Here is a 27,320-nt window from a genome sequence, read left to right on the forward strand (position 1 = left end):
GTCGTCGTTGTACTTTCTGTGCCTTTCCATCGACGTCATTGCTTCTTTGTCATTCCATCGTCATACAGTCGTAGTCGCACCGCCTTGCCGATACGAGACCTTGGCAAGCTAGTGTGATAGCAAAGTGAGAGGATACCGTAATAACAGAACTACAGATGGTAAATAAACGTGAATTCCGAAATACACCAGAGAATGGCAGGAAACAGGAGGGCAGGCCTTTATAACTCGAGGAATAAACGTCGGCGCAATGGCATAGCCTAGCGACGACCTTGCACCGAATTCTCCGGACATCCTCCTACAGCAAAGGCAGGAGCGGAGATGACTTGGACATCCTCACTCAGATTTAAACAGCAAAAAGGAGCGCGACTGGCATCGTTTTCAGATGAATACATACTCTAACCTGCACCGCCTACGCAGAATACACCCCACGAGGTTCAGTGACGAGTGCTCGTGGTGCACAGACACGCCCACACTAAAACACATCGCATGGTAGTGTCCCAGGAGGCCTCCTGACACAGACAGCCCTATATTACTCCAATATCCGCTAATGAGGAATAGGCAGTGAGATACATTGCTCGGTTTGACCTAGTTGATCACTACGAGGCTCGTGAGAGCCAATTAGCTCTTCTGGACCAGGTCCAGCGAGCCGCTCGTGCCAGTGGGGCCCCAAGGATTGTGCCTTATTTTATTTATATGCAATAAAGTTTTTACTCACTCACTCGCTACATTGTTCGAATGCTAACTGCAGTACCATCGACAGACATCGAGAGATGAGCTTAGCTGTAATTTCTTTTAACTATGAGCTGCACAAACAAAGCTTCGTTTTAATAAACAACAATGTTCCATGCGTATTATCCTAATGCGGCCATGTTTAGAAGATGCCTCAAACGCAGGAATAGGCCGAGCCTGCATATCTTGCCGTCATGACGCGCCCACATTCTTGGTACCGAAACGAAACCCGGTTCAAACGAATAAGTTTTATAACAAAATTTTTCGGCACTATGATGATTGTCAGAATTTCTTGTGGGATTTAGCAGGATAGCTTTGACTATGATTTAGCGCAAAAATTAACAAATGTACTTTATGATGGAAACATTAGATAAGAAATACTTTCACTGTAGGTGGCAGCGTTGTGGCTTTCTTATCTTTTATTGATTATTATTGTTATTATTATTATTATCTTATACCCGGTTTTGATCTGATTATTTCCTTTTTTCTCCAAACACAAAACGTTTACTTTTAAACTCACACGCCCAAATTGTTAACTCCCTTGTTATCATTATTATTTTTAGGCACCTAATTAAACCGCCCGATTCTTGGCCAATCCCCCACTGTGGGTATGTGCCACGGCCACTAAGGACAACAACAACAACAACAACAACACCGTTGTGGGGAGCTCACGTGAAGCTCGTGCGGACGAAGACAACGACCGAAGGCGGTTGAAGTGCGGTGCACCAGTCAGGAAGGTTCTACTACTACTTCTGCCATTACCGGTGAGTAGACATGCGGTTATTTCCTCCTCTGATTATGTTACGCGAGTCTCGTCCAGGGCGAGCGATTACAGTCAGGATTTCATTGAACGTGAAAGAAGGAGTCCGCTCTAAGCCGTTTGAAAATCTACATACCTCCCATGGTGGCGTGCGCAAAAGGCGATTGAACATCGGCAACGGTATCTTTGTGCTCTGTATCTTGAAACGCTGAAAATTTCGATGCGATATTCGAATGCAGAGGGTTAAAAACCACGACGTACGGCCCTTCACTCATTTTTTCTGGAAAAGCTTTCAGCTTCCCTTTAATGGGAAGGCGTAATCTTCTGTGCGCTGATACTTCTGGCTGATTTTAGGGACATTGTAGGGTAAGAGCTTCACGGAGCAAGAGAGGCTAGCAGAGATCATCAGTGCTGAAGCGTTGGCGCCAGCCAGAGATGCTCCTTTCTTAGGTGATCCACTGGCTGGTGTACACGCAAAGAAATTATTTGAGCTTCTGTCAGCACACAGCCACTATCAAATGGCGAGCATCTTTCTCATCTTTCTCCAACTCTAGTCGTATATCGTGCACGGCGCTTAGCCCTGTAGTGGATGCGCTAGCGACCAACCAACATAATTAATAACACCTTGCTTCAACAAAGCGACGTGTCTTTGGGAAGGACTCGCTTTTATAGACACCTTTATATAGCTTAACGCCCCCCCCTCCCTCCTTTCGCCACAGCTCCCCCGACTATCAATGGAGAAGAGAGAAGTAGTTCATAGATTAGGTAGTGATATGTTAAAAAAGAGCGGGCACTCTATGTGACCGACAAAGCAGCAGAAGTAAAAGCTTTGCGAGTTGCTAACAATTCATACTTTGAGTTACGCAATAACCGCACGCACGAGAAGGAAATGTGTCTTCCATGGGTGCGATCGGAGATGGTTGTTCGGTGCGTTCGTTGGGTTACCGGCGCGCGCGATTGGCCTACTCCGCGCCGACGTCGCCAGCCGCGGGGCGCCATCCCGTTTTTGGTGACGTCAAAACGACGACACGCTCCTTTCAATCATCCGCCCACCGAGCATTTCGTCCGAACGCGACGGGAGTTGAGAAGTTTGGAGCGATCATACGGCTTCGCATGGCGCGTCTGGTGGATTGGATTGGATCCAACAGGCGGCCTTTCCGGCTGCGGAATGGCACGTTTGAATCCAATCCATAGTTTATTTCTAGAAAATGGCGCTTCCGTTGGAAACTTTAGTTGTTGCGCTGGCGTTTCGAGAGGACGGAGGAGAGCGGGTGGCGGTGCGAAACGCGTTTGAAGAAATGGCAGAAAGTGAATTCCGGCGTCGTTTTTGTTTCTCGAAACAAATAATTCGTTGGTTGTACAGAGAAAGTGACAACATCATCGGTGCCAGCGAGCCACTGGGATGTTGTCACTGCCTCTTGAAAAGTGCGCCACTCTTCCCGTCGTTTTTTTTTTTCTTTTTCCTTCTCGCTGTGCGCGATACCACCAAGGTACGACACAAAGAACCTAATAACTATGAGTTGTAGTAGCCACACGTACTACTATTTGAAAACGTGTTTGGGCTTGAGAAGAAAAAAAATACATTTTTTTTCAGATAAAGATTTCATTCAATTGGAAGACGAGAAACATTTGGCTTTGTAGTATACTGTTTGCAAGCAGACGACAAACGACGGAGGTAAACTTCCGGGGAGGTCACCGCATCCTGATTGGCTGCTCTCTCCGCCCCGCTGTCACAAATTTTGCATACTGCAACTTTGTGACGTTGCAGCAACTGAACAGAACGCGTATCGAACAAAATGTCTCCGATCGCGCCCCATGCCTTTACTTCTCGTCCATGTGTTTATTGCACAAGCCACAAGATGTGACCGAGAATCTGGTACGCGCTCTTGGGTGTCTTTGTTCATTCAACTTGACACGGTCAATTACTGCTGCTTAAACATCCTCCTGGATTTTGATGACTGCTGAATAGCTTTTCTGAATAGTATTTGATGAATTTGCGCATATTCTAGTCTGTCACAACGATACAGGTGTGACAGTCACAGTGTTTGTTTTGTACGGCATTACGAAATGAAACAGCAGAATACCTAAGTAATCTTACCACAATAATTGTACACGTTCACACGCATAGTGTCCTTTCTAAAAGCAAGGCTTTCTATGAATTCCCCTCAGGTCTTACGCCTTCAAGCGCATCAAGGTATTGATTAAAGGATGGCTTTCTGTGAATTCCTCCACGTGGTTTGAGGCGTTTGCTTGGTTAGTTACTCGCTAGAGGAGGGCGCCGTTACTGGAGAGTGTAACAGCGAGGTAGGTTGATCTAGCGCTTGGTAAAATAAACAGCAGGCCGGTCCCGCAGCTGGTGTAAAAAAAACTAGGTCAATCCTTCAGTTAATCTAATCCGTGGTCGCACGGTTAACGTGGGTCACTTAGTGGGATCTCAGCATCTAGGCGTTTTGACATTTACTCAGGCAATTGCTGTGCTGCAGAACACTGTGCAGAAGAGGAACTGTAACGTGCTAGTTCTCGAGAAGCCAAATGACACAAAAATCTGTAACAGGAGAAATTGTGAACTGGTCCTCAGTGCTTTTCCGAACGAAAAGGAACATTTGCAAGCAACATTTCTCCCTGGACAAGTAGTAAAGGCAAGGCGCAGAAGACCAGGATTCAAGAAGAACACAAACGACAGGACCGGTGCCACTCGGACTTGAATATTTTGCATACGCGCCTGACGTGCCCAGAAGATGGTTCCAAGATGCCGAAGATTGGCTGTACTTCCAAAGGCACCTGTTCAGTCGGTCTACGGCGTCTTGGAACTATCTTCTGGGCACGCTGGGTGCGTATGCAAAATACTCAAGCCTGAGTGGGCCGGTCCTGTCGTTTGTATTCTTCTTGAGTCCTGGTCTTTTGTGCCTTGCCTTTACTAATTCAAGCATGAACCAACTAGCCCAAGCAAGCGTTTTACTCCCTGGATAGTATTTAAGTATCTATATAGTGCTTCAACAAAGCTTCGACCCAAAGGTGAATGGACGAGTTGCATTGTAGCTGCGATATATATATACATATATTTATATATATATACATATATATATATATATATATATATATATATATATATATATATATATATATATATATATATATATATATATATATATATATATGTATGTATGTATATATATATATATTTTTTTCTTACTGCTGTTGCAGTGAGTGAGGCAAGAACAGAGGGAGTCGTTGGGGTTTTCTTTCGTTCTTTATTTCAGGGATCAAGCTTCAGAGTACTGGCGAAAAAATGTGCCTGTGCGACACTGCGTTCTCCGTGACCGTGCTGGCCGTCGTTTGCCTCGTAAGTCGCATTCAACTCGTGCTGTAAGCATGCGTAACCTCTTGTTAGGAAGGACTGCGGGCTAGAGCGCAATGAAAGACCCCCATGGTGACAACGCATTTGCACTTGGACCAGCTTGAAGAAACACGCAGAGACAAAACATAAGTGCAAATGACTGGTTCAAAACTAATGGAAGTTCGGACCCAGTAATGAAAGTCACGAATCATACCTTAGGAAGTCTGTATACGTCTCGTAAACTGTGCGCGTTTATATACGAGTGGCCTTGCTGCTCGGCTCAGGTGACGTCTTCGGGCCTCAGTAACGTCAAATGTTGGTCCTGCATGATGCGATGTATAAAAGCGCGACTTCTTAAACGAGGAGGATAAAGAGTACCAGTTTAAAGGCAACGCTTTTCATTGTCTGTGTTCCTTGTTTTTTTTTTGTACTCGTTGAAGAGGTGGCGCCGTTATACCTTGAATATTCGGGGCTTACACCCAATAAAATATTCAGCGTTTCTCTTTCAATCTATTATTCAGGGATTTCAAACGGGTTGACTGTGGATGGTATGTACACAACAAACAAAAAGGACAGTATGACAACAAGGGTAGATGCTGTCCATGAATTGTGCATAAAAATCGCACGTAAATATTCTATAAACCTTTCCTGAGCTACCTGTTTAGGTTTATGTGACAATAGGCGGCGTCGATTTCCCTGCTACTATCGTCGAAGCAGCACTGAATCTCGCCACATTACTCGCAGAAGGAAGTGAATGCCTCTAACCTTTTGCAGTTAAGCACAAGATCGCGGCTTCTATCTGAAACGGGCAGGGAAGCACTCTATTGCGGACGGAACGAGAAGTGCAGCGTATCTAAAATCTTCTGACGCGGAAGCATTCACAAGAAGTTCACGGCCTTCAGAGTTACATATCCAGTACGCGTATCGATTTCGTAAATAGGTGGAATTCCAGCTGGTGCAAGTCGCGAAAGAAAGCAAAGATCGGGAGGCGCAGTGGGAACCAGCCAGGCGAATATCAACGTCCTGTTTATGTGCGGCCAGTGCTGAGGCTCGATCGATTATCAGCTAGAGCCTGCTCACAGAGCGAAAGAAGGACGAGGGGTCATTGGCACTAGCTAGGTGCATAGGTCCGTTAGATCGCTTTGGCTTGAATTTGTTTCTGAGCAGTGTATTTGAAAGCGCAAGAAGACAAAGCGTCGGCAGCTAAAGAAAGAGATGGATGAAGAACAGGCATAGCCACTTTGTGCGTGTACAGAAGAGCATACTGTAAGGTTAGTTGGAAGGAAACGGCGCGGGAATGCGTCGGGGTCAGGTTGTATAGGCTCACATTTATCGTACAACGAGGTGCATACGAAGAGAGCCAGTCTGTCACATTGTCTACCCCGGTCCAGCCGAAAGTGGCAGGATTTTTCTGACCGGGCACAGCGGCGTAAATGACAGGGGCTGCAGCCGTGGGCCGAGATTGACCGCTTGCGCCGGCGGTCATGCAGTTTCAAGATCTGGTGGAAAGCGTCTGAGTTCTAAGCTCCAAGAATGGGCAGGGGTTATCCCAGGTTTTAGAACAAATATAACGAGGTTTATCATCAAGACCATTAACACTGTTAGAGGCACTGCAATGTTAGCCAGAAACACAGGCTATGTCGTAGTCGCAGTACGAGTCTTCTTTCTCAACGTGCCAAGGACAACACAGCTTGTGGCACATTTGCTTAATTGCAGTTGGAATAGGTACCATTACTCGTAGGTGAGGAAAACAGCCGATTCACTTTGGGTTTTTCGTGTTGTATATGAAGAAGCAGCCCATAGGCAAAAGTGCAGGAAGTTGGGTGAGTAGGTGTGAGAAATCCCACCCTCATTAGGTAGCGTTATAACACAAGGACGTGAAAAAAAGGAAACTGGCGGCACATGCGATTTTGCATGTAGGAGATGCGACAGACGCCATCACAATGATGAAATATTGAGAATATGCCATGCGGCGCGTTCGGAAGCACTGGGAGAGGCAGAGAATTGGCGTTTAGGAACCCAGAAGGCGAAAGAACGGGCGCTGAGTCTTTCTTGTTTCAAAATGGGAATACCCTTCTACGTTCTACCGGTGGAGTGCGGAATGCGGCCATAACATTCTAGAAGAGAAAATGCAAGCACATCACGAGACTCAAGAGATCGGGCTAATAGCGTCCATCCTGCGCCAGAAAATCGTGGGAACTGTTTAGATACGACTCCGTACTTGCCTCCATTGGAGCCAAGACGTGCCGCCACCTTTAGAGTCGGTAGCTGTCATTGAAATACTTCCCCTTCCTCGGAGCATGGACTCAAGCGGAATCACTGAAGAAGCAAGGCCAGAGCCAGACAGCTATCCACCCCAGCCTATGACCTGTCTTACGTGGACGCCGCTGACACACTGGAGACTACAAAAACGGCAGTTGTCAAGCCTCTATCAACATCGAAAAAGCATTGGATCGTGGTGATATCAGCAACGAAAGCCGAAACTTGGGCTATATCAGATGCTGTTTGTCTATATGAACACCCTGTCGACATCAGCGTCAGGATCGATGGTTAGAGCGAGCTTCGGGCCTTCGCGCTTAACGAAGTATCTGACCATGCATTGTCCCATCTGCAAGACCAGCTACTACCGGAATGGCTCGCTGGCCATCAGGGCCTGTAGGCAAATGAGAAGGCCTTTCATAGCGGCCCCTTTACACCGGACAATACGATCACATGGCCAGCAACATATTCTCTAAGAGCAATTAGCGGCGAGCACCGCAACCAACATAGCGCTCGGCTCACAGAGGCCTGTGAATGCCCGCAGACTTTTTCCTCCATCGCCAGTTTCGTTCACACTCGCACATGGCACTCTTATTGGACAGGGACAGACGTAGACATTGGTAAATGAGGATATAATTTGCCGAACCGAACACAGAGCATGTCATCCTACACTCCAAGTCTGTCGGCAGCCTACGAGCATCATCCAAACGTACTAGGATAGCCCACGAGCAAGCACTTTCGGTCCCCTTGCCTATATTCTCGCCCCTCATCACATTCCTTCTTCCGCGCCCTCCAGCTGGATGGTTGAGCCACTACTTACCTGGGTGTATCCCCGCGCCTTTGGCGCACATTCACCGCGTTGAAGGCTAACCACGGTATTCCTCCGCGACACAGGAGGGCCTATGTAACATCCGAAGAAAAAAAAGAAGACGGCCCTTGCCGGAGTCTCTCAACAAAACTTTCTTCTTTCTGTCACGTAGTGCATGTACAGCACATGAATGAGGCATTGCATGGACTTCACATGATACTGGAAAGATGTAGAAACGACAACACATGGCACCGTGTGTTATCTTTTCTCCCTGTAGTTCAGTTGATATCGAGGTCGCCAGTATGAAAGACAAACTTGCCCCGACCAATGCCTTGGTGAACTTCACAAGATGTATATGTGTGGAGCAGGGCGTTGCTTGTATCCCACTTGGCATGTGGCATGGATTAAAATCGGTGCTCACCCAGTATGGCTCTTAGGATTGAGCCGTGACTGATTCATACAACCTAGATGATTATGTGGACAAAACGCAGAGTAAAACAGAAACGCGGGGCATAGAAAGACATGAAGGACGACGCCGTATCCTGTTTCTCACACTTTTGTCTACTGTGCTGCCTGAGGGGACGCCAAAATTTCGGGAATTGAAGCTTGGATTACAGTTTTCAAATCCATCTAATACCATCTACGTCGCTGTTGTCTTTCGTACGTCTCTGCTAGAAATCCCAAGTGTTGTAAATCTCTCAAGTAATATGTTTTATAAAACACCGGATATATTAAAGCACCGCTGAGCTCTACTGAGGCCCATATATAGCAGGCGTAACCGCAGCAGATGAACGCACACGCACGCACTAGCACTATGCTCCCAAATACATACTGCGAAAACACCAATACGTATATATCAGCTTTTGTCCTAGAAAAAAATAGCCACTGTCTCAAAAGGCGAGGGATGTGATGCAAAAACATTCTGGTCCAGGTGGCCATATGATGCTCTGTCCTAACTCAGCACCTCATCTTCTTCCTTTCCGCTACACTGTCCCGTAATTGTGCTGTTTTGTTTCTGACCGATGTGACAGCCTTAATCACCTGCAATTAGTCAGTAGGAAAGAAGCTTTCGAAATACTTGCTGCATTCGATCTCCTTCCTTCCGCCAAGAAAAATAAAACTTCCCTCGCCTCTCAGAGACGAAGAGAAAGCGCTGCATTGGCTCAGCGGCGCATAAGCTTGCCGTAGACACGCATGCAGAGCAAGGAAAAGTTGTAGCAAATACCGCAAAGCAAGAGACATCGTTGCGCAGATGGCCTCAAAAACGCATAGAACCACCGTAGCACTGACTCCAGCCGGTCAATAGACTCCGAAAGATGGCTTCGTCGCGTTGTGAGTGCTAAGCACCGAGTTGGCAAAGATCAAAACAGTATCAAAACTGGTTTTATTGCACAAAATGTTTTGTACGGACTCGAGGCACTACCTATAAAAAATGTGGACACTAGAAATAAGGAAACATATATAGGACTACCAAGAACTAGTAGTCGTAGTGTATACCAATGCCGCAAATAGAAGAAAACCACGTCTAAAGCAATTGCCTAGGTCAGGGACGAAGTGCTCATTGAGTACCTTTCTAATCGCCATTTTTTAATATAAAGAAACGCTAAAAGAGTGTGAATGGTAGGTTCACTTCAGATTCTACATTATCAAGGGCCATATGATTTACTTCTCACATGCTACTTTGAAAAAAGTTGAAGTTCCTAGGAATTCTGGGTATATTCTTGTGAAACCGTAAAAGAATTGTAGAAAGATTTAATACAAAATGCACAAACAAAGGAAGACTGAACGTGGGGCGCCTTTCTGCCGAACCGCTACACCACCTGGATCTGTGGAAAATTTCCTAAAATAGCACTGATACAGCATAATGGATGCCGTCTAATGAAATCATTGGAAAGTGGCGCTGGCGTCTATCAGCAGCGTTATCCATATCTTGCCCGGCAGAGAGAAAGTATGACGTTGCCAGGGACAATATCTGATTGAAAAGTGAGAATGGGATACAGAAGATGCTTAAGCATGCTCGGATAGAGCACTTCTGAGCGACCACGACATGCCTGGGGCGCATTCAGAGGCGTGTATTGAGGTCCGTTTGCTGAGCAGGCATCGGGTATCTCTTTGGCACTTGTCCCGACTACAGAGAGACCGCGACACTTAAGCTCAACACCATCTAGTTTGGGAATTGAAAACCCGGGATATGGCACGCAACCCAAACATTCTGCAGGAAATGATCGCCGACTGCAAGGAGGAATTTCGTTGAATGTTTTGTATATAGAACCATCGCGGGGACCATAACTCTCTCTTTGCTTTCGCCAGGGAATTATTCATTTCATGCCTTTGTAGACACTGCTCTATGATGCAGCCTCTCTAGTCGAAGATATACCCCGACTCCCTAATCCACTTCAAACGGTAGGCCAATAGTAAAATCCTTTTTTTTAAACTAAATGCCTGGTCATCGTGATTATTCATGTGTTTCTAACTGCATCCTTCTGACACCTCCCGCATATTATATTCTTCCAGTGTGGCTACACTGCTTTTCGAAATAATTTTTTATTGATTACGTAATATGTCAACAGCGAACGTGAACTCAGGGGCCTGCGAAAGTTCATGAAAGTGGATTTTCAGTTTGAGTGAGTTGGTTTGTCATGCACATGGAAATTAGCGGCGAAAGTTGGACGCAGATTGACCACACAGGCTTCGGGTGCACTAGGGCAGGCAGCCATCTTGTTGCATGCGTTCTTTGTCCGCATGTATTTTACGCCGTTGAATTTCTTATGTACGAAAACACTTTAGTTGTATGATTGCCACCAGGCTTGAAAAAACAAATACTCAATTGACATAGGCTGTTGTGTCGTCAAAGAAGACGAAGGTCAACAATGCAGTGTGTTTTGCATTCCTCGAAATGACATCAAACTCCAAGCGTCTGCGCAAACATGGCAACCCACGACGTGATATTGTCCTTTGTTTCTTTCGTACAATGCAAAGAAAACTTGTTTTAGTGATATAGATTATGAAGGGTTGATCTGTTTTTCTACACAAGTACAAGTTTTACTTCAGGCGCCTAACCGAAATAGTAAAAAAAAATGTTGTCGCAATCCTACCATACCATTCACTACCAAGAATGCAGTTGCAAATTAATAAAGTCCATGAACGAGCACGGAGTTTCAAAGGAATATTGTAGAATTCCATAAGGTTATTTTCTGTGTGCGTCTCTCAGTCTAGCTGCTAAAATTAGGAATGCTTACTTTCTTTTTGCAGCTAGTCCACCTTGGGAATTTTATGGTTGAGTGGCAGATGGGTTTAGGTAAGTCATGGAGTGTTACTGATATCTATATATATATATATATATATATATATATATATATATATATATATATATATATATATATATATATATATATATATATATATATATATATTTATATATAAATACAAACCCTATCAATAGCGCTCGGGTTTCTGTATATATTTTAGACGCGACAGCAGGCCGAACTGTAGCCGACTATGCTAGCGTGTGCATCTCAAAGGAGCAAAGGAGCAAAATAAAGTCAGGAGGTTATATAAGCTTTAAGTACTACACCTAGAACACCAACAGGCAATGAGATTCGCTGTCGGCGCAAAAGAATCCAGAGCAGAAGGAATCTCGGAGGTCTGTTGAATAAAACGAAACTTTAAAAATTCGACTCACGCAGCTACCTTTGGCTACATGTCAGTCGGAAGACCGCTATTCGTCCTGTACATTTCAATGTGTACTCCCATCCCTAAATGTGGAGAAATTCCACGTGCTTGACGTCATCGTATCCACAGTTGTAAACGGATTTTTAGGGTGATTTGTGTAGATTGACGTGACTATTTGTGGTTTAAAGGATGTAAAACGACACAATGCTGGGAACGTTATATTTCGCATCCATTTAGCCTTGGCTTAAAAATTTTCGCAGATTCGGTGCTTTTTACTACAAGCCCTAAATCACAGGAGCATTCCAAATAGCTGCATAACGGTAAACACGTGAGCAGCCATTAGCTCGATTCAATGTTGTTGCTCATATCAGCGACTCAGTTTTGTTTTTGTTGTATTGATCAGCATCATTATTTTCAGCGGACTGCTGCCATTCGCGTAGCAATCTCACTGCCTAAGAAACGAACAGAGGCACTGGTACTCTTGCACGTACTTTTATTATTTCCTTGCAGACAACGCTGGGACGATCACAAGTGCAATTTTGGCAGTTGTGTCTGTGATTATTGCCTTGATCCTGCTCGTGGGCGCCGTGAGTGTAAGAACTTTTTCGGCACTTTTGTGTGATTTCGAAAGTGCACGTATTACGTTTCTCTGTCGCTGCGCCCAGCGAGTCTTCAAATGAGGACACGCTGGACAAAGATAGAGTAGAACTGAATTATTAAATATTTTTGGAAAGAACAACATAATTGCTACCCTAGCCGTGTAAAGAGGCTTCCTGGCACCGTTATGCCATAAATATAGACGGCGTTTGGTGAAGCAAATTTTTTTTTTGTCCGTTTAGATAGAACACATTGTTAGACCAAAAGTTATGAGCGCGAAATTTAATGAGTTCGAAAAAGTTTAACTGCGCTGTGGCACCCCAAGTACGAAAAAAAATAAAAACTTCAGCACCCAAACTTGATATATTGTTTCTCTTTAGTGTGCTTTGAAACTAAGCAGTTGTCCTATGAAGTTTGCACCAAGCGAATTGCGAGAATAGAACGCGGCTAAATGGGGGTGTACACACGAAGAGGCTGTCTCTTTAAGTGTGTGTGCCTTTTCGTGCAGCCCGAATGGATTGGTGCGGAGCAGCTGCTCATCTCTAGTGCTATTTTGTTATTGCATGCATGACGAATCAAGACCTTTAAATCTGGATGTGATAGCTAAGCAGGACGAATCTGGACACTGGAACCATGTGCACAGCTCTCTGCGGAAAGTGTGCGTGTACGTGCCACCGTTCAGAAGTGGTTTGGAGCTCGCAAACAAACTGATTACACCCGAAACTGCGTGTGGCTGTACAAACTTTGAAGCGAATTTGTGGCGACCTTTCGCATGAAGTTGAGACTATCGCACTTTTCAGGCGTTAAGTGGTGCTTATGCAAAGCCGCCATAGAAAATTCCGCTACTGCATTTAAGGTATTTGTATTTGCCGCCTGAGTGCGTTTCAAAGTGAGGGGTTAAAAGAGTGCTTGGGTTTATGCAGTCAAGCAGCCAGAATATGTCGCTATACAATCTTCAATAAGGAAGATCTATGGTGTGGACTGTAAGCTTTCCGGTCATTTCACATTTGTGACAATTTACATTCCTTTCTACTGTTCGTGTCATTCATGCCACATTTCATGGCGGCACTTTTGTTTTTCATGCAACTTTCCATGTTGAATAAGTGCGAGCAGTGTGGTTTACCGCTTTTCTAGCCATGTCTTGTGAGCCATTCTTGAAAGGTGTATCAACATAGTGGGGTTTGATTCCAGTAATACGCTGCAAAGTCATGGTGCGGTCATTTTCCATCATGTGCTGAACAAATGGTTCAAATCAGTTTTTGAATTTTCCATACAGGGCAACAAGAAGCTGGTGGACACATTCTTATGTCTTGCGAAAATACGAGTGTTGCTCCTCATCGTCGCTTTGTTCTACGTCTCCTTTTTGGTGAGTTATACACTATGCCAAAGAAAGCTTTCGCTATATACCACCGTCCCTTGCCCTCTCGAAGGAATGTCGGTGGGCTTTATGAAGGAATGCCATCAGTACACTTTGAAGTGTTTACTGTTTGGAATGCTCACTCAGTTCACTATGTGCAATATGGTGGTTATGGCTTCATAAATAAAACTTGGCAACCTTTCCCGTTGGCTCCATTATAAATAGTCTTCAAAATGAATAAAATGGAGTGTATTTCCAGGGGGCTCAATCATTTTTCAAAATTACTAAAAATACAGTGCTGGTCTGTAGAAGGGCCTGTTGTGAACACGAGAGCCAAATATAATTTCACTGCCCTCGGCAGAGAATATAAAATATCTTGTCAAAAACCTCTTAGTTCCGCCTGTGGAATGTCATCGTGAAGCGACATCGGAAACAGCGAAGCCCACCAACATTTATTGCCTTATTTCAGGACAGCGATAACATTTTCAATATTACTATAATGGCTTGTTTGTAGGTAAATAAGGAAAAATGCTCGTCTACAATGTAAAAAAAATGTCCTAAGATACTTCAGCTTTGCATTGGAGGTGTACAGTCAACAGCAAAAGTTTGCGGATGTGCGAGCGCGTGGCAAAGCGACCCTCCTCCCCTTCTAGCGGTGACCCCTGGTGTCGAGACCGACGCCTAAACGCATGCGCTTCCCTCCCAGACTGCAAGCGTGCATATTTCCGCGCTCCCGCCTTGCGCGCCTTCGATATACGAATGTAGCAGCGAGGTAGCCCTCTTGCGATATGCGCTGTCGCGGCTTCGACGGGCGAAACTGTGTGAAACGTGCTTTGAAGCAGGAACTTGCGGCCGCCTTTTGTCGAGTCACGAGCGCCGACGCATTGGGCCGGCCCGGTGGGGAACGCAACATGTCATTTTTCTTTTTCTGGGCTGCACCTTCTCGTGGCCAATTTTAGTCGTTTACTTCTTTTTACGAACGGTGCATTCTGCCGCAGAAGAACGTGGCACAAGACGTGCTATATAGAAGGAGACCGGCAAGACAAAAATGGACAATTTATTTCCGTTGTCTACTCAACGAAGTTATGCCCGTCGAAGCCGCCACGTCGGATATCGCAAGTGGGCTACCTCGCGGCTACGTTGGCATATCGCCGGCGCGCAAAGAGGAAGCGCGGAAACATGCACGCTTGCAGTATCGGAGGGGCGCGCATGCGTGCAAGGGCCGGTCTCGACATCAGGGGTTCACCGCTGGAAGGGGAGGAGGGTCGCTTTGCCACGCGGTCGCACATCCCGCAAACTTTTGCTGTTGACAGTATAGTACGTGCTGTAGTGGCGCATAGATGCCTCTGCTTTTCGTGGCCTCCGAGATAAGCGTAGCGTGCTGCGTAATGACGTACCGTGGCGCGCCGCAGCCGCCAGGGGCCGCTGCGACGAGCCCTCTAAGCGGACGAGTCCAACAACTTTTGGCCGGGGCCTTTCAATGGTCTAGTAGCTATCAGTGGGCTAGTAGACACACAAGGAGGGAGAGATACATACGGTGATTCTCGTCATAACTACATGTAACTGCGCTTATAACAGAGGGAATGGAAAAATTGTTCGTGCCGCTGATTCGTGAGGTGACGTCCTTTGTTGGCACGGCCATGTCATGATTACTTGGAACAGTTTCGGAATAGGGTGTATCGCTACATTGCTGCAATGCTAACGGCATTAAGGTCGACTCTGCTTGTCAGACTGTTACTGCCTCAGTGTTGTTACGTCTGTCATGAAAATAAATAGAAATTTTTTCAATGATTTGGCGAACAATCGCAATTTATGAAAAGAAAGCGCGATATCCGGAACATTGTAATTTGACAGATATATCGTCATTATCTATGCTCCGCCTTGTAGGTTGTCTCAAGAGAAAAAATTGGAAGAAATAATTTATAGCACTCGCGCAATTGTTTCACTATCGCGTATATGTGTTACTGAGCAACTGCTGCCATGAATTTCGCAGTAATTTGTGAGCGTAACTAACTAGATCGCTCAAGTTGATGAAATTTTTAAATAGAGTGGGTTTTAGCCTTACAAAAAATAATGGTGACAGATATCTCAATTTTAACTTTTGAAGTAAATTACTCAATAAGGCGAGCATTACGTCCTCAAGCAAGCAATTATTTAGTTGACTAAATAGCCGAATTTCGTCAACTAAATTTTTTACGAAATAATATGCAGCACATATCGCTATTTATGAATTGTAACTAGTGAATTGCAAGGCATAACGACTTGGAACGAATTATCTGGGTGGCACTGGTTTTAAAAAATGCACTGTCTAACTTGGGGTGAAAATGCTCTGTCGTTCGAGTTAAATTTTCTAAGAAAACGGTCTTTTATGCACTGAAAACAGAAAGTTTCTGGAACGCTGAGACTATCTTCGCACACCCAGCTGGTGTCACCATGAGGGTTCATTGACTGGTGTCACCATGACGAGGAACGTACAAAATTTATCAGGATTATTTTTCACTGAGCTTATAGAGCTTTCTTTTTTCTTTTTGCTGAACAAAGCGGCAACATTCTGTCAATTAATTGAGGTCGCTGTTTTTTCGGAAAACTAAAGCTTGAAGAAGGCTTTTCTGCATGACGCTGCTCCGCTGACCTCCTACGGCACAGCGTCCTGTAGGGCTCGACAACTATGGAAAATAGAATGCGAAGTGAAGAGAAACCAAACGGCGCAAAAGAGATGTGAATGAATGGTGCTTAATTTCTCGCAGCGCCAAAAGCATAGTTACTAAGTTGGGGAATAGCTCAGAAGTGGCTGCGAGAATCCCTGGTCCATCCGCAGAATCGCCGTCGTACCAGTCCTGAAAGGAGAGCGCATAACTTTCCCTTTGCGAAGAAATCTCGACAAAGCTTTCTTCTGACGAGGAGCCGTCAGAATACTTAATTTTGCATCACACTTTTATTTCTCATGTGGCTGAAAGGTAGCCATGTTTCCAGCACAGGTATCAGCGCAGGCGGAAATGAGGAGAAAGGCGAGACACAGTGGCCCAACGTGCACAAGGGTGGCCATCTAGTGTCACATACTGCAACTGGCCGCAATTTGACGAATATAGTCGTCTTGGGTTTGCTGTGTCAGGCATTTTTGTTCGTGACGACCACTCGTCAGCGGCAGAGAAACGGATATATGAGCTCTCAAGGCAAAGCTCCTGCTTAGCACGAAATTTTGCCTTTTTAGTTTTGTATTCAAGTACACTGTACCAACGAAATCGTTCAGGCCAATGACTACAACTCTGAACATAACAAGCATTGTTTGATATTTGTAATGATAAGCTGCACACCGTGAAGTTCGCGGTGCTGTGGGGCGTGTACGATTGCGCATACAACTTCAAAAATATACTCATTAACTGTGCAACAGTTTCACGCATTGCAAAAGCATTTCTGTTTTTTACGTATAAATAGTTATGGAAATAGGAATGGCACACAAAAGTTCGTCGGTGCACTATGCACATCAAGTTGGAATGCGATTTTTTTTTTGTTCCAGTACTTCAAGTTCGGCTCGGATGCCAAAGGTGTAAGTATGTTCAACGTGAAAGGGATGACGATCTGTCCGACGATAAATCTGATGAGGAAGGGATTCGTATGCAACCTACAGTGCAGTAGTGTAGACATATGGGACCTATATATGGTTTAAGGCGTCATGGCCGGAGATACTGCTGGCGTTGTGTTGAACGGAACATGTAGCGCGATGTGTGCGCGCATATTTGAGCCTACAGTCAGCCTCGGATATCAACTGTCTATTTCTGAATGTTTCATTCACTAATGTGACCTTATTGCAGTATTTTCATCTATTTCTAAGCTGCGGTTTAGGCGACGATCGTAACAGCGTGGGTACCGTTCTGCTACTATAGGAGATGTTATACTTTGACAAGTGTTCAAACTGTTTGTTCGCTGCAGGTTACATTGTGTGACTACTTGGTTCGATGGATGAGGTTTCCGCCCATGAATAAAATAGTTTCGGCAAGTAATAGCAGCATACCATACAGTCTGAATTAAGCTTGTCCAGCAAAGGGACTGTTTTCGAACTGCGGGAGCGTCCTAAGCAGTTGTAGGTGCTGGATTACAGATATCTATGTTCTAAATACCGCATGGTCCAAGCATACTGCATCGGCGGTTATATATCTATGAATGTTGTGCGGCCTGACAATGCGAGGTCGTATTGCGGCGTTAAACCGTTTTCTCTTGCTTTTTCGAGAAAGAGGATGAAAACCTAACTTCTTTTCGGTTGTGTTCGTTCCTTTCTCTACGACGCACTCTCACGTATTACGGAAATTTTGCCGTCAAAAATAGCCATTGCATTGTTTTTATGCGATCCCTCTCATATAATATGGCTGTATATGGGCCAAAAAGGCAATGCCGAAGCGAATGCCGAAACGCACAGCTTACATTTGTATCGTGCCGGTGGACCAACCACAATGATCGCTGTGTTGACGAGCGCCATCGTCCTTATGCAGGAAGGCTAGCGTAGACATGTAGTAATTTCAAGCCTACTACACTTGAAATGCGCGAGAACGATGCCGGTGCATCACAAATTTTTGATAGCACCTGCCGCTTAGATGTTTCGTCGTTGCCTTAGGTTGGCCGTGCACGAGCATGCGCTCTTATGCTTTGTTTTACTCCCTACGCCAAGCGATAGGACAATGAGCTGGATAATCATTTAATGCTATTGATAGAGACACCGGTTTTATTTGTTGAAATAAAACCGGTATAAGCAAAATATATGGTTCCAAAACGTACACACACTGCGGCTGATAAAGCGCGTCACATTTCTGCGCCCCCAACACGTATATCCACCTACTGTAGTTACCGATACACTGAAAGGCTTTCCTGACGACCTTATATGAACGGAAATGGCGTAAATTTCACAAAGTATGATATAAAACATATCGAAATCGTTCCGCAGCACGTGGCAGGAATACTTTCAAGCAGCGCCGCGCCGGATCGCCCAAGCCAGAGAGGAGGAAAGGCTCTACCCGCGGTCTATCCTCCTCACCCGATGAAAAGGTCTATATGAGCGCACAGTGGTTGTTGACCTATTATTTCTGTCTGTCTATCTATTTCTTAACTCAAATTTACTAAGCAGGTGCCTAAAAACAATTTCAGCTTTCAACCTATATTTGCAAACGGGAAGATTGAGGTTATTGTTTTGCAGAAAACCATGCACCAAAATATAATTATCTGTGCTTGCCTTGCACTGTTTTTCATTCAAACTTTGCAGGCCCGCAAGTCCATTGGCACCTACGTTTTCGACGTAAGTGAGTTTTCTTAAAAACGTTTTTTTTTTGGGAGAAAGCAGCACATTCGTATTGGATTATGGCGACTTATATGTAAAAAATGACAACTTTGACACCGCACATGTAATGAGGATTGCGTCATGTTTGTAATTGTGCAGGAAGACGAGTCTAATCTCAAGCCTACGTTTGCAATCAAAGGAGAAAAGTTAAACATAAGAACACTGATAGGCACGTATCGGCGGTACCATGACCATACGCATTTAAGGTATACCGAGTCTGCCTATTCTTGCCTAGGGAAGACACGGGGAAGGCGGGAGATGGAAATTCAAGACGATGAGAAAAGAGACAACGAGGTAAAATTGGCAACCAATTTTTCGCAAAGTGGACTTCTCTTATTCAAGGCGTCTTATTCTTACCACATGCAAGGCCTTTTCATTGGTAAACCCAAACTTAAGCTCCAATTACGTGTGAAAACCCTGCATGCGTCCATTAGAATGCATCGACGGCCAATAATGCAACAAATTTCGCAACGTCTACGGTAACCTAATTCAGTTCAGATTGATTTCTTATTTTTTTTTTTTTACAAAAGCTAAGCGTAATAGTAATATTCAGAATCCTGGAGTCCAGATCCACCAGGACGGTGAACTTCGAGAAACGTTATCATTGTTACGCTAAGCACGGTCCTGATTTTAATAAATGAAAATGAATAATAATTTACCCATCTGCGCTCGTAATCACGCACAACGATATGTGGGTTTGTGCAGAGTTTTACAAGCCCCCGTGTGTTCATAGTGTTTCAAAGAAATGTTCCTAGAGGAAAATGTGGCGCTGCTGTCTTTCAACTCATACAGGGACGATGGATAGCAAATCATAGATGTCTGCATTCTTTGTGCGTGTAGTTTGTTTTTTATTTGGGAATGTCATCGGTATTTTTTAAAAAGGACACTGCCGAGAATCTTGTGTGCTCGTCCACCGACTAAAGTTATGAGTCATTCTTGCGGATTGTTTTCTGTGTTTCATATTGCTCAGTGTCCAGGCAGCCGTAGTTTTCAAGTCATGGTAAAGGAATATGTGCAGGCATACAAGCGTAACCATTGGGGATGTTGTTTTTCACGCATCACGCCCTTGTTTGCCAAAACTTGCTAATTTACAATGCCAAAAGACCGCTGAAAGCCAGAAAGACAAATTTTGTACTAATAACTGCATTGCCTATTGTTGTTCCCTTGTTGCTGCTGAAGCGCCATATTCGATTGACCTGTGCGTGCGTGTACCAGCGTAGTAGTTCCCTTTATATCGTGGATATTTGCGCTTGCTGGTGCATGATCTTCGCATTGCGTAGTGCACGGTAAACACTGTTTTAAGAAGGACACAGGATTGCACAATGCTGTACGAGCTCCCCGTGTGATAACAGCTACACAATACGCAGTGCCTTTTACACAATTGTTGGGCGAAGATGTATGCTACATTACTGTGGCTCTGTGAAAATGCGACGCGGTATTGTTCGGCTTACCAGTAGGCTGTTTGCTGTCAAGCGAAATTTGTGCGTGTGTTTTGGGCTGTCTCATGGGTGCTATTTCATTTTTCTCCTTCGTTTTCTTCTTTTTCCTTCTTTCCTTCCCTCCTCTCTCTCCCTGTTGTCTTTGTTTCCCCCTTTCCCGTTCCCCCGGTGTAGGGTAGCCAACCGGACGTGACTCTGGTTAACCTCCCTGCTTTCTTCTTGCCTCTTTCCTTCCCTCCCCCTTCTCCTTCGTGTTGCTAGATTTTTGAAGCGTGCGATATTCACGAGATTTGTGCATTTGACGAATGAAAGGTGGTGCGGAAAGCTGAAACATTCACCAAAGAGTTAAAAATGATTAATTTTGAGCATGTTCCTCGAGATTAATGTAACGGAAGGTCAAGACGTGTGATACGTGGACGAAGCAGAACGTGAAGAACGACGGTTATGTGGCGTTCTTGTCCTAGACTTGTTTGCGTTCTGGCAACGCCATGCTTTCGGTACTGTTATTTAGAATAGATTTTCGCAGAAATTCCTTTATGTTTTTCTAAGCCTATGCGTATACACACGCAGACATATGCGAGGCGACAAGTGTGTCTGTGTTTTCATAAAAGTTTTATGCAAAGAAAATACTAAACGTCTCCAAGTGATTCAATTTTATTGAAATATAAACGTGTTGGTCAAGATGCACAAGAAAAGAAAAGGCGGACAGGACGGAGCGCACACTGTCAACCGTATTTCATGAAATGACATAAAACCTTTATACAGCTTTAATCAGCCTTTAGAGGTCGATCAAATCAGCATCATGGGACAAGCACATGATAAGACAAAAATGGAGAATATTGAAGCTTTCTTCATCCGGCAACATGGGGAAGCACGCCTTCTATTTTACCCTCGGACAAGGAAGTTGCTTTCCTCGATGGCCATATGTGAGTTGTAAAATATTTTGCATTCCTTTGCTCACAGTATGAACGCGATATCGTTAATCGCGCGATGTCGCACACAATCCAGCGTCGGCGCACGCATCGACCATCTTGTGAGCTAACATTACCCCGACCCACGCATACCCAGCCACGTGGGCCCTCCATGTGCCTCAAACGCGTTACCGAACAAATTGAATGCTTCGAAATAAAATTCGTTAGAAAAATTCTAAAGTACGACTTGCATACAACCTGCAGGCATGATAGCGTCGCCTAGTAATTTGAATATACGAGAAAGCTTAAATTTGTTACGCCGAAACTCATAACTCCCTTTTCCAGCGTTTGCATCATTCATAGAGTGGAGCGGCTGGTTCCTTGCAGCACCATCCAGATGGCGCTCGCCTCAGCGCATCCGCGGCCGACGCAAGAGCACGTGTTTCCACTAGAAAAGTCACCGTCATGTGTAACGTCCACTGCCAGCATTCCACGTTAGACATTACGGTTACATAAGCTACAGTTGCCGGAAAGCGTGACAAGCAGTCACGATCTTTGACTGTTATCGCTTTCCACGCTTAACGGCGAAGCTTAAGCGCCTTCCAAACTTTTCTGCGAAGCATATTACTAGAGCTCAACCCAGCTCCTCGCGCGGCGGTGTCGCCTTCAATACCACGTGGCACCGTGACGTCACGACCGAAGAGAAACGGTGCTCCAACTCGCGCCGTCGCTCGAGAGCTCAACCCAGCTCCTCAGGCGCGGCGGTGTCGCCTTCAATACCACGTGACACCGTGATCACGACGGAGGAGAAACGGGGCTCCAACTCGCGCCGCAGCCCGTCACATCGGACGCGGTGAGCGTCGAACAACGCAGCGTTCAGCGCGACAACGAAATGTGCGCCTGAGCAAGCGCCGCACGCCTGAGCCGACGCCGACGACACCGGCTTTTCTGCGACACGAGCTCCTTAACGCTGTCGCGTTAAAATAAAGGCTAGTATGCTTCGTATCCTGGGCTTAACCTTAGCTAAGCCCCGGCCATTCTTTATGCGAAGCATATTACGAGAGCTCAACCCAGCTCCTCAGGCGCGGCGGTGTCGCCTTCAATACCACCTGACACCGTGATGTCACGACAGAGGAGAAACGGGGCTCCAACTCACGCCGTCGCTCGCGGCGTCGCGGCGGTATATAAACAGCTGCGCTTGCCTCTGCTAGACACTCACGAGGTGAGATGCCTCCTGGAGACAGAGCTGCTCGTTGGAATGAGAAGCGAAGGTTGCGGCGTGCTACAGAGACTGATTTTCTAGGTGGCTTTGGCTCAACTCTTTGCAAGATGGGCTGGGTGGGAATCGAACCAAGGTCTCCGGAGTGTGAAACGGAAACGCTACCACTGAGCCACGAGTACGATGGTTCAAAGCGGTACAAAAGCGCCTCTAGTGAATGCGGTGTTGCCTTAGAAACGAACTGTTTCTAAGGCTCAGGCGTGCGTCGCTTGCTCAGGCGCACATTTCGTTGCCGCGCCGAACGCTGCGTTGCTCGACGCTCACCGCGTCCAATGCGGGGCGCGTAGTCGCTGCGCCGTAGCCCATTGTCTTCCACCCCTTGGCGGGTCGACGGGAACGCTGTCGTGTTCCACTCTTGAAGGCGAAGCAGAGTAATGCATGAGTTGTTTCTTCGTCTAGCCGAACCAAATATAGCCAAGCAACAGCAGTTCACCAGGTTAAACAGTGGTTCAACAACTAAAATAAAGGCTAGTATGCTTCGCATCCTGGGCTTAACCTTAGCTAAGCCACAGCCATTTTTTCATCATCTGCTTTTCTGTTCTTATTGGAATCAAGTATTAACTTCGCATACGCGTTTTGTCAAAAAATGTCTGTTAACGTTTTATGTATTACTGCTTACGCGTTATTTCTGATGGATTTTTCGCTGTTTTGCTGTTGACCTGTTTCGAAAATGGCTTTATGGATGAGATTTTCCCTGTTGTATAAATGTTTTTAGCGCGTGAAACAGAGTGCGCACATTTCATGTTGGTAGTTGCAATCTGATTGTCTAATTTCGGAGCCTAAGGCTGCCACATGTGATTAGGTTGCTCATATATAGGCTTTCTGCCGTTTCACGAAATAATGCTGGTAGTCTGCACTATGCCCTCTGCTCTCACTTTTAGTGTCCATCTTGCGCAGCTCGTTTATGATTCAAGTATGAACCAAGTAGTACGGAAGAAAGTATTCGATGAAATGTGAAAAAAGTCGCGATTTATAATCCTGAACATTCGTTCTAGTGCTTTTCACACTTACTTCCCCGGTTTGCCAAGAAGAAAGCTCACCAACGATTACGATGATCGCTAATGCAAACTTTGAGTCCAACTCTGTACGTGTTTTCATTTCGCAATATATGGGCTCGCACGCACGATCTATTTCATGCGGCACGTTCGCTAATCGGCAGATCTCGAGAGGTAGCGCGTGGGTGAGGCGTGGGTGCGATTCACAGCAGTTGCCGCAGGCAGAGCTCCACTCATGCAGCGCTTTGTTTCCATGCAGACGACGCGCGCTACTATGGCGCCATCTCGTTTCCATCATCGCTGGTCACTATGTTTTTTTTTTATTCTCACGCTTTCGTTCCGCCAGCGACGAGAGCGGTCCTTGGTCGCGGGAAAATCTAGCCACCAGTGTCAGCGGTGACAGCACCCAAGGAAGAGTCACATAGAAGCTTACTCTTAGCCGCTCGCCATCGCCCCTTGCAGCAGCAGCGGTCCCCATCACACACTCTGGTACCGCGGACTGACCTCTGCAGCTGACGCTGTGGACGAGCGTCGCCCACGTCACCTCATGGCACCCGCCCCCCCCCCCCCCTCCTCTCTCCCCCTCCCACGGAAGCCCGGATGAGCTCTCTCACGCAGCTGCGCAGGCCGTAGTCGCCGGCAACTCAGCGCATGCGCAGACCCTCTCCTCATCCGTCCTCCTCCGCTTTCCGCATCATGGTTCCGCTGCTGCGCTTTCCCCCTGCGCTTTCCTCCTCCTCTCATCGCTGTCGGCTTTCTTTCATTTCGCGCTCCACTCGGCGTTCACTTTTATTCTTCGCGGCGCTCGTTCGCTGGGTTATGCTGACGCAGCCCACGTTCGCCGAAGGAACCTGCTGTTAAAAGCTACGCTCTGTAAATACGAATTGCTTATGGCTCAGTGCATATCGCACCTCCGTGCTGGCACAGGAAACTGATCACGAAGGCAGCGCTCTGTCGTATACAGTGGAGACGGCGCAAGAGACCAGGTGGCCTCGTGGTCGCGTTGTTCATGAAACCCTCATTTGAGGTGAGGCTTAAACTGAGGCAAATTTGCATTTGTTTTCTGAAAACATAGCGAGTGACATTATTTTGATAATTGATGGTTGCAATCATCAACTGCTGTCATTAAATTTTAGTAAGGCCATTGTGGCCTGAGTGCTAAGTTCGTAAACACGTTTTTGAGAAGTAAACGCATATCGTGGAAGTAATGCGCGCATGTGTTTTGGGCTTATGCTTTTCAGATTATTCTAACGAAGCTTGCGGCAAAAGCGGACGAAGGGCAAATCAAGGCTTGGCTGAATGAAGTAAGTGTACAGGTGTTGGTCGAAACCACCGTCTTCCAGACGGCGGTTTCATCCGGCAACCGAATCTGTGATCACGAGAGCGACTGAATATCATAGCGATGTAATTGTGTTTTAATAAATTAATTGTTTAAATGTTTAACAATTGATTAAATAATTATTATTTAAGGTATGAGTTTTTTTCGCATAAATTGTGCATACAACAGTTTATATATAAATAATGATTTAGGAGGTTTTTGATGACAGATCGTAACCGCGTTTTGCACATAGGAAGAGTGTCGTACCATCCTTTGTTTTCCGCAGAACAAGTTAGGTGCGAGGATGGGACAACTGATCGTTCAGATAATAACTGACGTAAGCACTCGTTCGAGCTACGGCACCAGTCGGGCATGACAGCAGCGAAGTAATGCTAGCCCTGTGGTTGACAGCTTGACATATTGCGCTGGATTCCATGTTCACCAACAATATAGAACACTAACTGAGGTAGTGTACATTAGTTTTTCTTGCTCTTGAGCTAGATTTCATCATTCGATTCGTCTTCCTTCAAGCTACCTAAATCTCACATCGGTGCATTTTCGAACAAGCGTTATTCTTGTTTTCCAGTAAAGACAAAGGGAAATCGCAAGCCGATTTGCCCGATTATTTATTCGCTTATATTCTTTCAAGAGCTGTTTCCATGACAGCGCAGAGATTTTATTGCTTTAGTGAAGTGAAGCATCTGAATTTACCATGCCCTAATTAACAAATAATAGAGTAAATGTGTCTTAGCCTAATTTATACCTCATAGTGCTGCAAACGAAAAATTAATTTCCTTCGAAGGTTTCCGTGAAGAGTCTGTTTCTTTTTTTAGCATGGTGGTTATAATGGGACAGCCTGAAAGACGTTGCTCGTGTAAACGGTATTGAGTGAACAAGAGTGAAACATCCCAACATGTTCTCCATTCGACATGTTTAACGATGCCACGTGAGCACTGACCGTAGTGTATTTTAGCGCCTTACAACGTCCATAATCAGTCATAGTGGCAGAGTTACCCGTATGGAGCAGACGGCATTCTCCAGTGCAAGCGTCGTCTGCTGCGCTGTTGCCTTCAGAACGACGCAGGACCATTGGTAGTGCTTTCGCGCTACTTTTAGAAATGAGGAAATCTGTACGTGCAGAATCTACATTGTTGTAGTGCAGATAAAATGCTTTAGCTCGTTTGCTCGTTTTACAGACAGCCACGATGAAGTAGAAGTGGGCAGCGGGGCCATGAAATGCTATTCTTTATGAAAATTACCTAGCAATTGAGATCCAGGGAAAAGGGGGGTAGGAAGGCGGGAGATGAAAATACAAAGACGATGAGTTAAAAACGAGAACAAGGGGAAAGCAGGAGCCAACGTTTTGACAAGTGGACTAGTCTTCTTGAAGAGGACAAGTCCACTTGTCGAAACATTGGTTCCTGCTGGCGGATATGTTTCACTTTTAATTAATTTTATAAAATCAGCGCAGCAACGTTTCGGGCTTCTAAATGAATCGATAAGCTGGGTTTTGCCCTGGGCGCAATAGTTGAACATAATTTGCTCATGAGCATTTGTAGCAGTGCGAAAGCTTAAAAAAAGACAGACAAATAAAGTGAAGCGTTTTCCTGTGCCAGATTTGCAGCATCTGGTTTGAATAACAATAATACCGGCGTTTGTTTGTGCAGGCCTTCGTCATCTACCGAATAAGCATCTTCTCCGACACGATGGGGCCATCATAGTAGGCACTGCGGTGAAAGAACACGCCTGCGAGAGTGCCACAGGCCAGCGGCACACGAGTTGTGCCTCTCAATGTAGCTGTTAGTACAGCATTGTACTTTGCATGACATCATTGTACTCTAAATTAAATTGCCTTTGATGGCTTTCCTTTCAACTTCTGTTTTTGGGAATGGTATGTAAGGAACGAGAAGGGGAGCGAAGTAGGCACGTTTTCACAAGTCACACTCACGTGAAAGAAACTGACAACCACATCAAGGAAAAGATTGGTTTGATTACTAGTTTTTACTGAAATGGCGACTTGTGGAAGAAAGGAAATTGAAAGTGTGCGACAATATAGAGGGATAAAAACAGGAACAGCGCAACACAGGACAAGCGAGTAAGGAGCACAGGACAAGGATAGGTAAAGAGCACAATAAACACACATGTCCTGTGCCCTTTACTCGCTCGTCCTGTGTTCAGCTGGTTTTGTTTTTATTTTAAAGATGAACCAACCAGCCCTATTGAACCCTCTGGTAAAATAGGGGGCTTTAGATGGGATAGAAGCCTACGTGTTCGAATAGGGCACGTGAAACTTCAATTAGTTACCGTGGCACCAATTTGCCATACCTATTCTCCAATATTATACGTGTACGAGATCTAAGCACCGGAGTGTCAGCCTGCATAGAGCTTACCTCCGGGATGGCCGATGTGGAACATCGTTTCTGCGGCAAGACGTCGCATGATGCGTTAAGATTGTAGTAGGCGACCTGCTTAAACATACTACGACCCGGAGCACGTTATGGGAGTTGTGAAGGCGAAAGTATTAAAGATCAAT

At 45.5% G+C, this 27,320-nt stretch overlaps 1 protein-coding gene across 3 annotated transcripts; it reads left to right on the plus strand.

Moving 5' to 3' along the window:
- Nucleotides 1-1,369: 1,369 nt before the first annotated feature.
- On the plus strand, nucleotides 1,370-26,660 carry LOC139061093 (uncharacterized). Of its 3 annotated transcripts, XM_070540614.1 has the most exons (10): nucleotides 1,370-1,493; nucleotides 4,750-4,832; nucleotides 11,146-11,191; nucleotides 12,076-12,158; nucleotides 13,439-13,528; nucleotides 17,037-17,066; nucleotides 18,771-18,803; nucleotides 24,711-24,773; nucleotides 25,074-25,124; nucleotides 26,455-26,660. In XM_070540614.1, the coding sequence occupies exons 2-10, from the start codon at nucleotides 4,779-4,781 to the stop codon at nucleotides 26,506-26,508; spliced, it is 504 nt and encodes a 167-aa protein (XP_070396715.1). In that variant the 5' UTR covers nucleotides 1,370-1,493; nucleotides 4,750-4,778; the 3' UTR covers nucleotides 26,509-26,660. The 3 variants fall into 3 exon arrangements, with proteins under 3 accessions (XP_070396715.1, XP_070396716.1, XP_070396717.1); XM_070540615.1 differs by lacking the exon at nucleotides 25,074-25,124; XM_070540616.1 differs by lacking the exons at nucleotides 24,711-24,773; nucleotides 25,074-25,124; nucleotides 26,455-26,660 and adding an exon at nucleotides 20,459-20,880.
- The last annotated feature ends 660 nt before the right edge of the window (nucleotides 26,661-27,320 follow it).

This window comes from Dermacentor albipictus, chromosome 6, assembly GCF_038994185.2.
Source record: "Dermacentor albipictus isolate Rhodes 1998 colony chromosome 6, USDA_Dalb.pri_finalv2, whole genome shotgun sequence".
Lineage (NCBI taxonomy): Eukaryota > Metazoa > Arthropoda > Arachnida > Ixodida > Ixodidae > Dermacentor > Dermacentor albipictus.

Excerpts from the sequence above, each read along its gene's own strand:
- LOC139061093 (XM_070540614.1), top strand. The coding sequence starts at position 4,779 with ATGTGCCTGTGCGACACTGCGTTCTCCGTGACCGTGCTGGCCGTCGTT. Across the intron at positions 11,192-12,075 it reads TGAGTGGCAGATGGGTTTAG|ACAACGCTGGGACGATCACA; the intron begins GTAAGTCATGGA and ends ATTTCCTTGCAG. Across the intron at positions 13,529-17,036 it reads TGTTCTACGTCTCCTTTTTG|TACTTCAAGTTCGGCTCGGA; the intron begins GTGAGTTATACA and ends TTTTTGTTCCAG.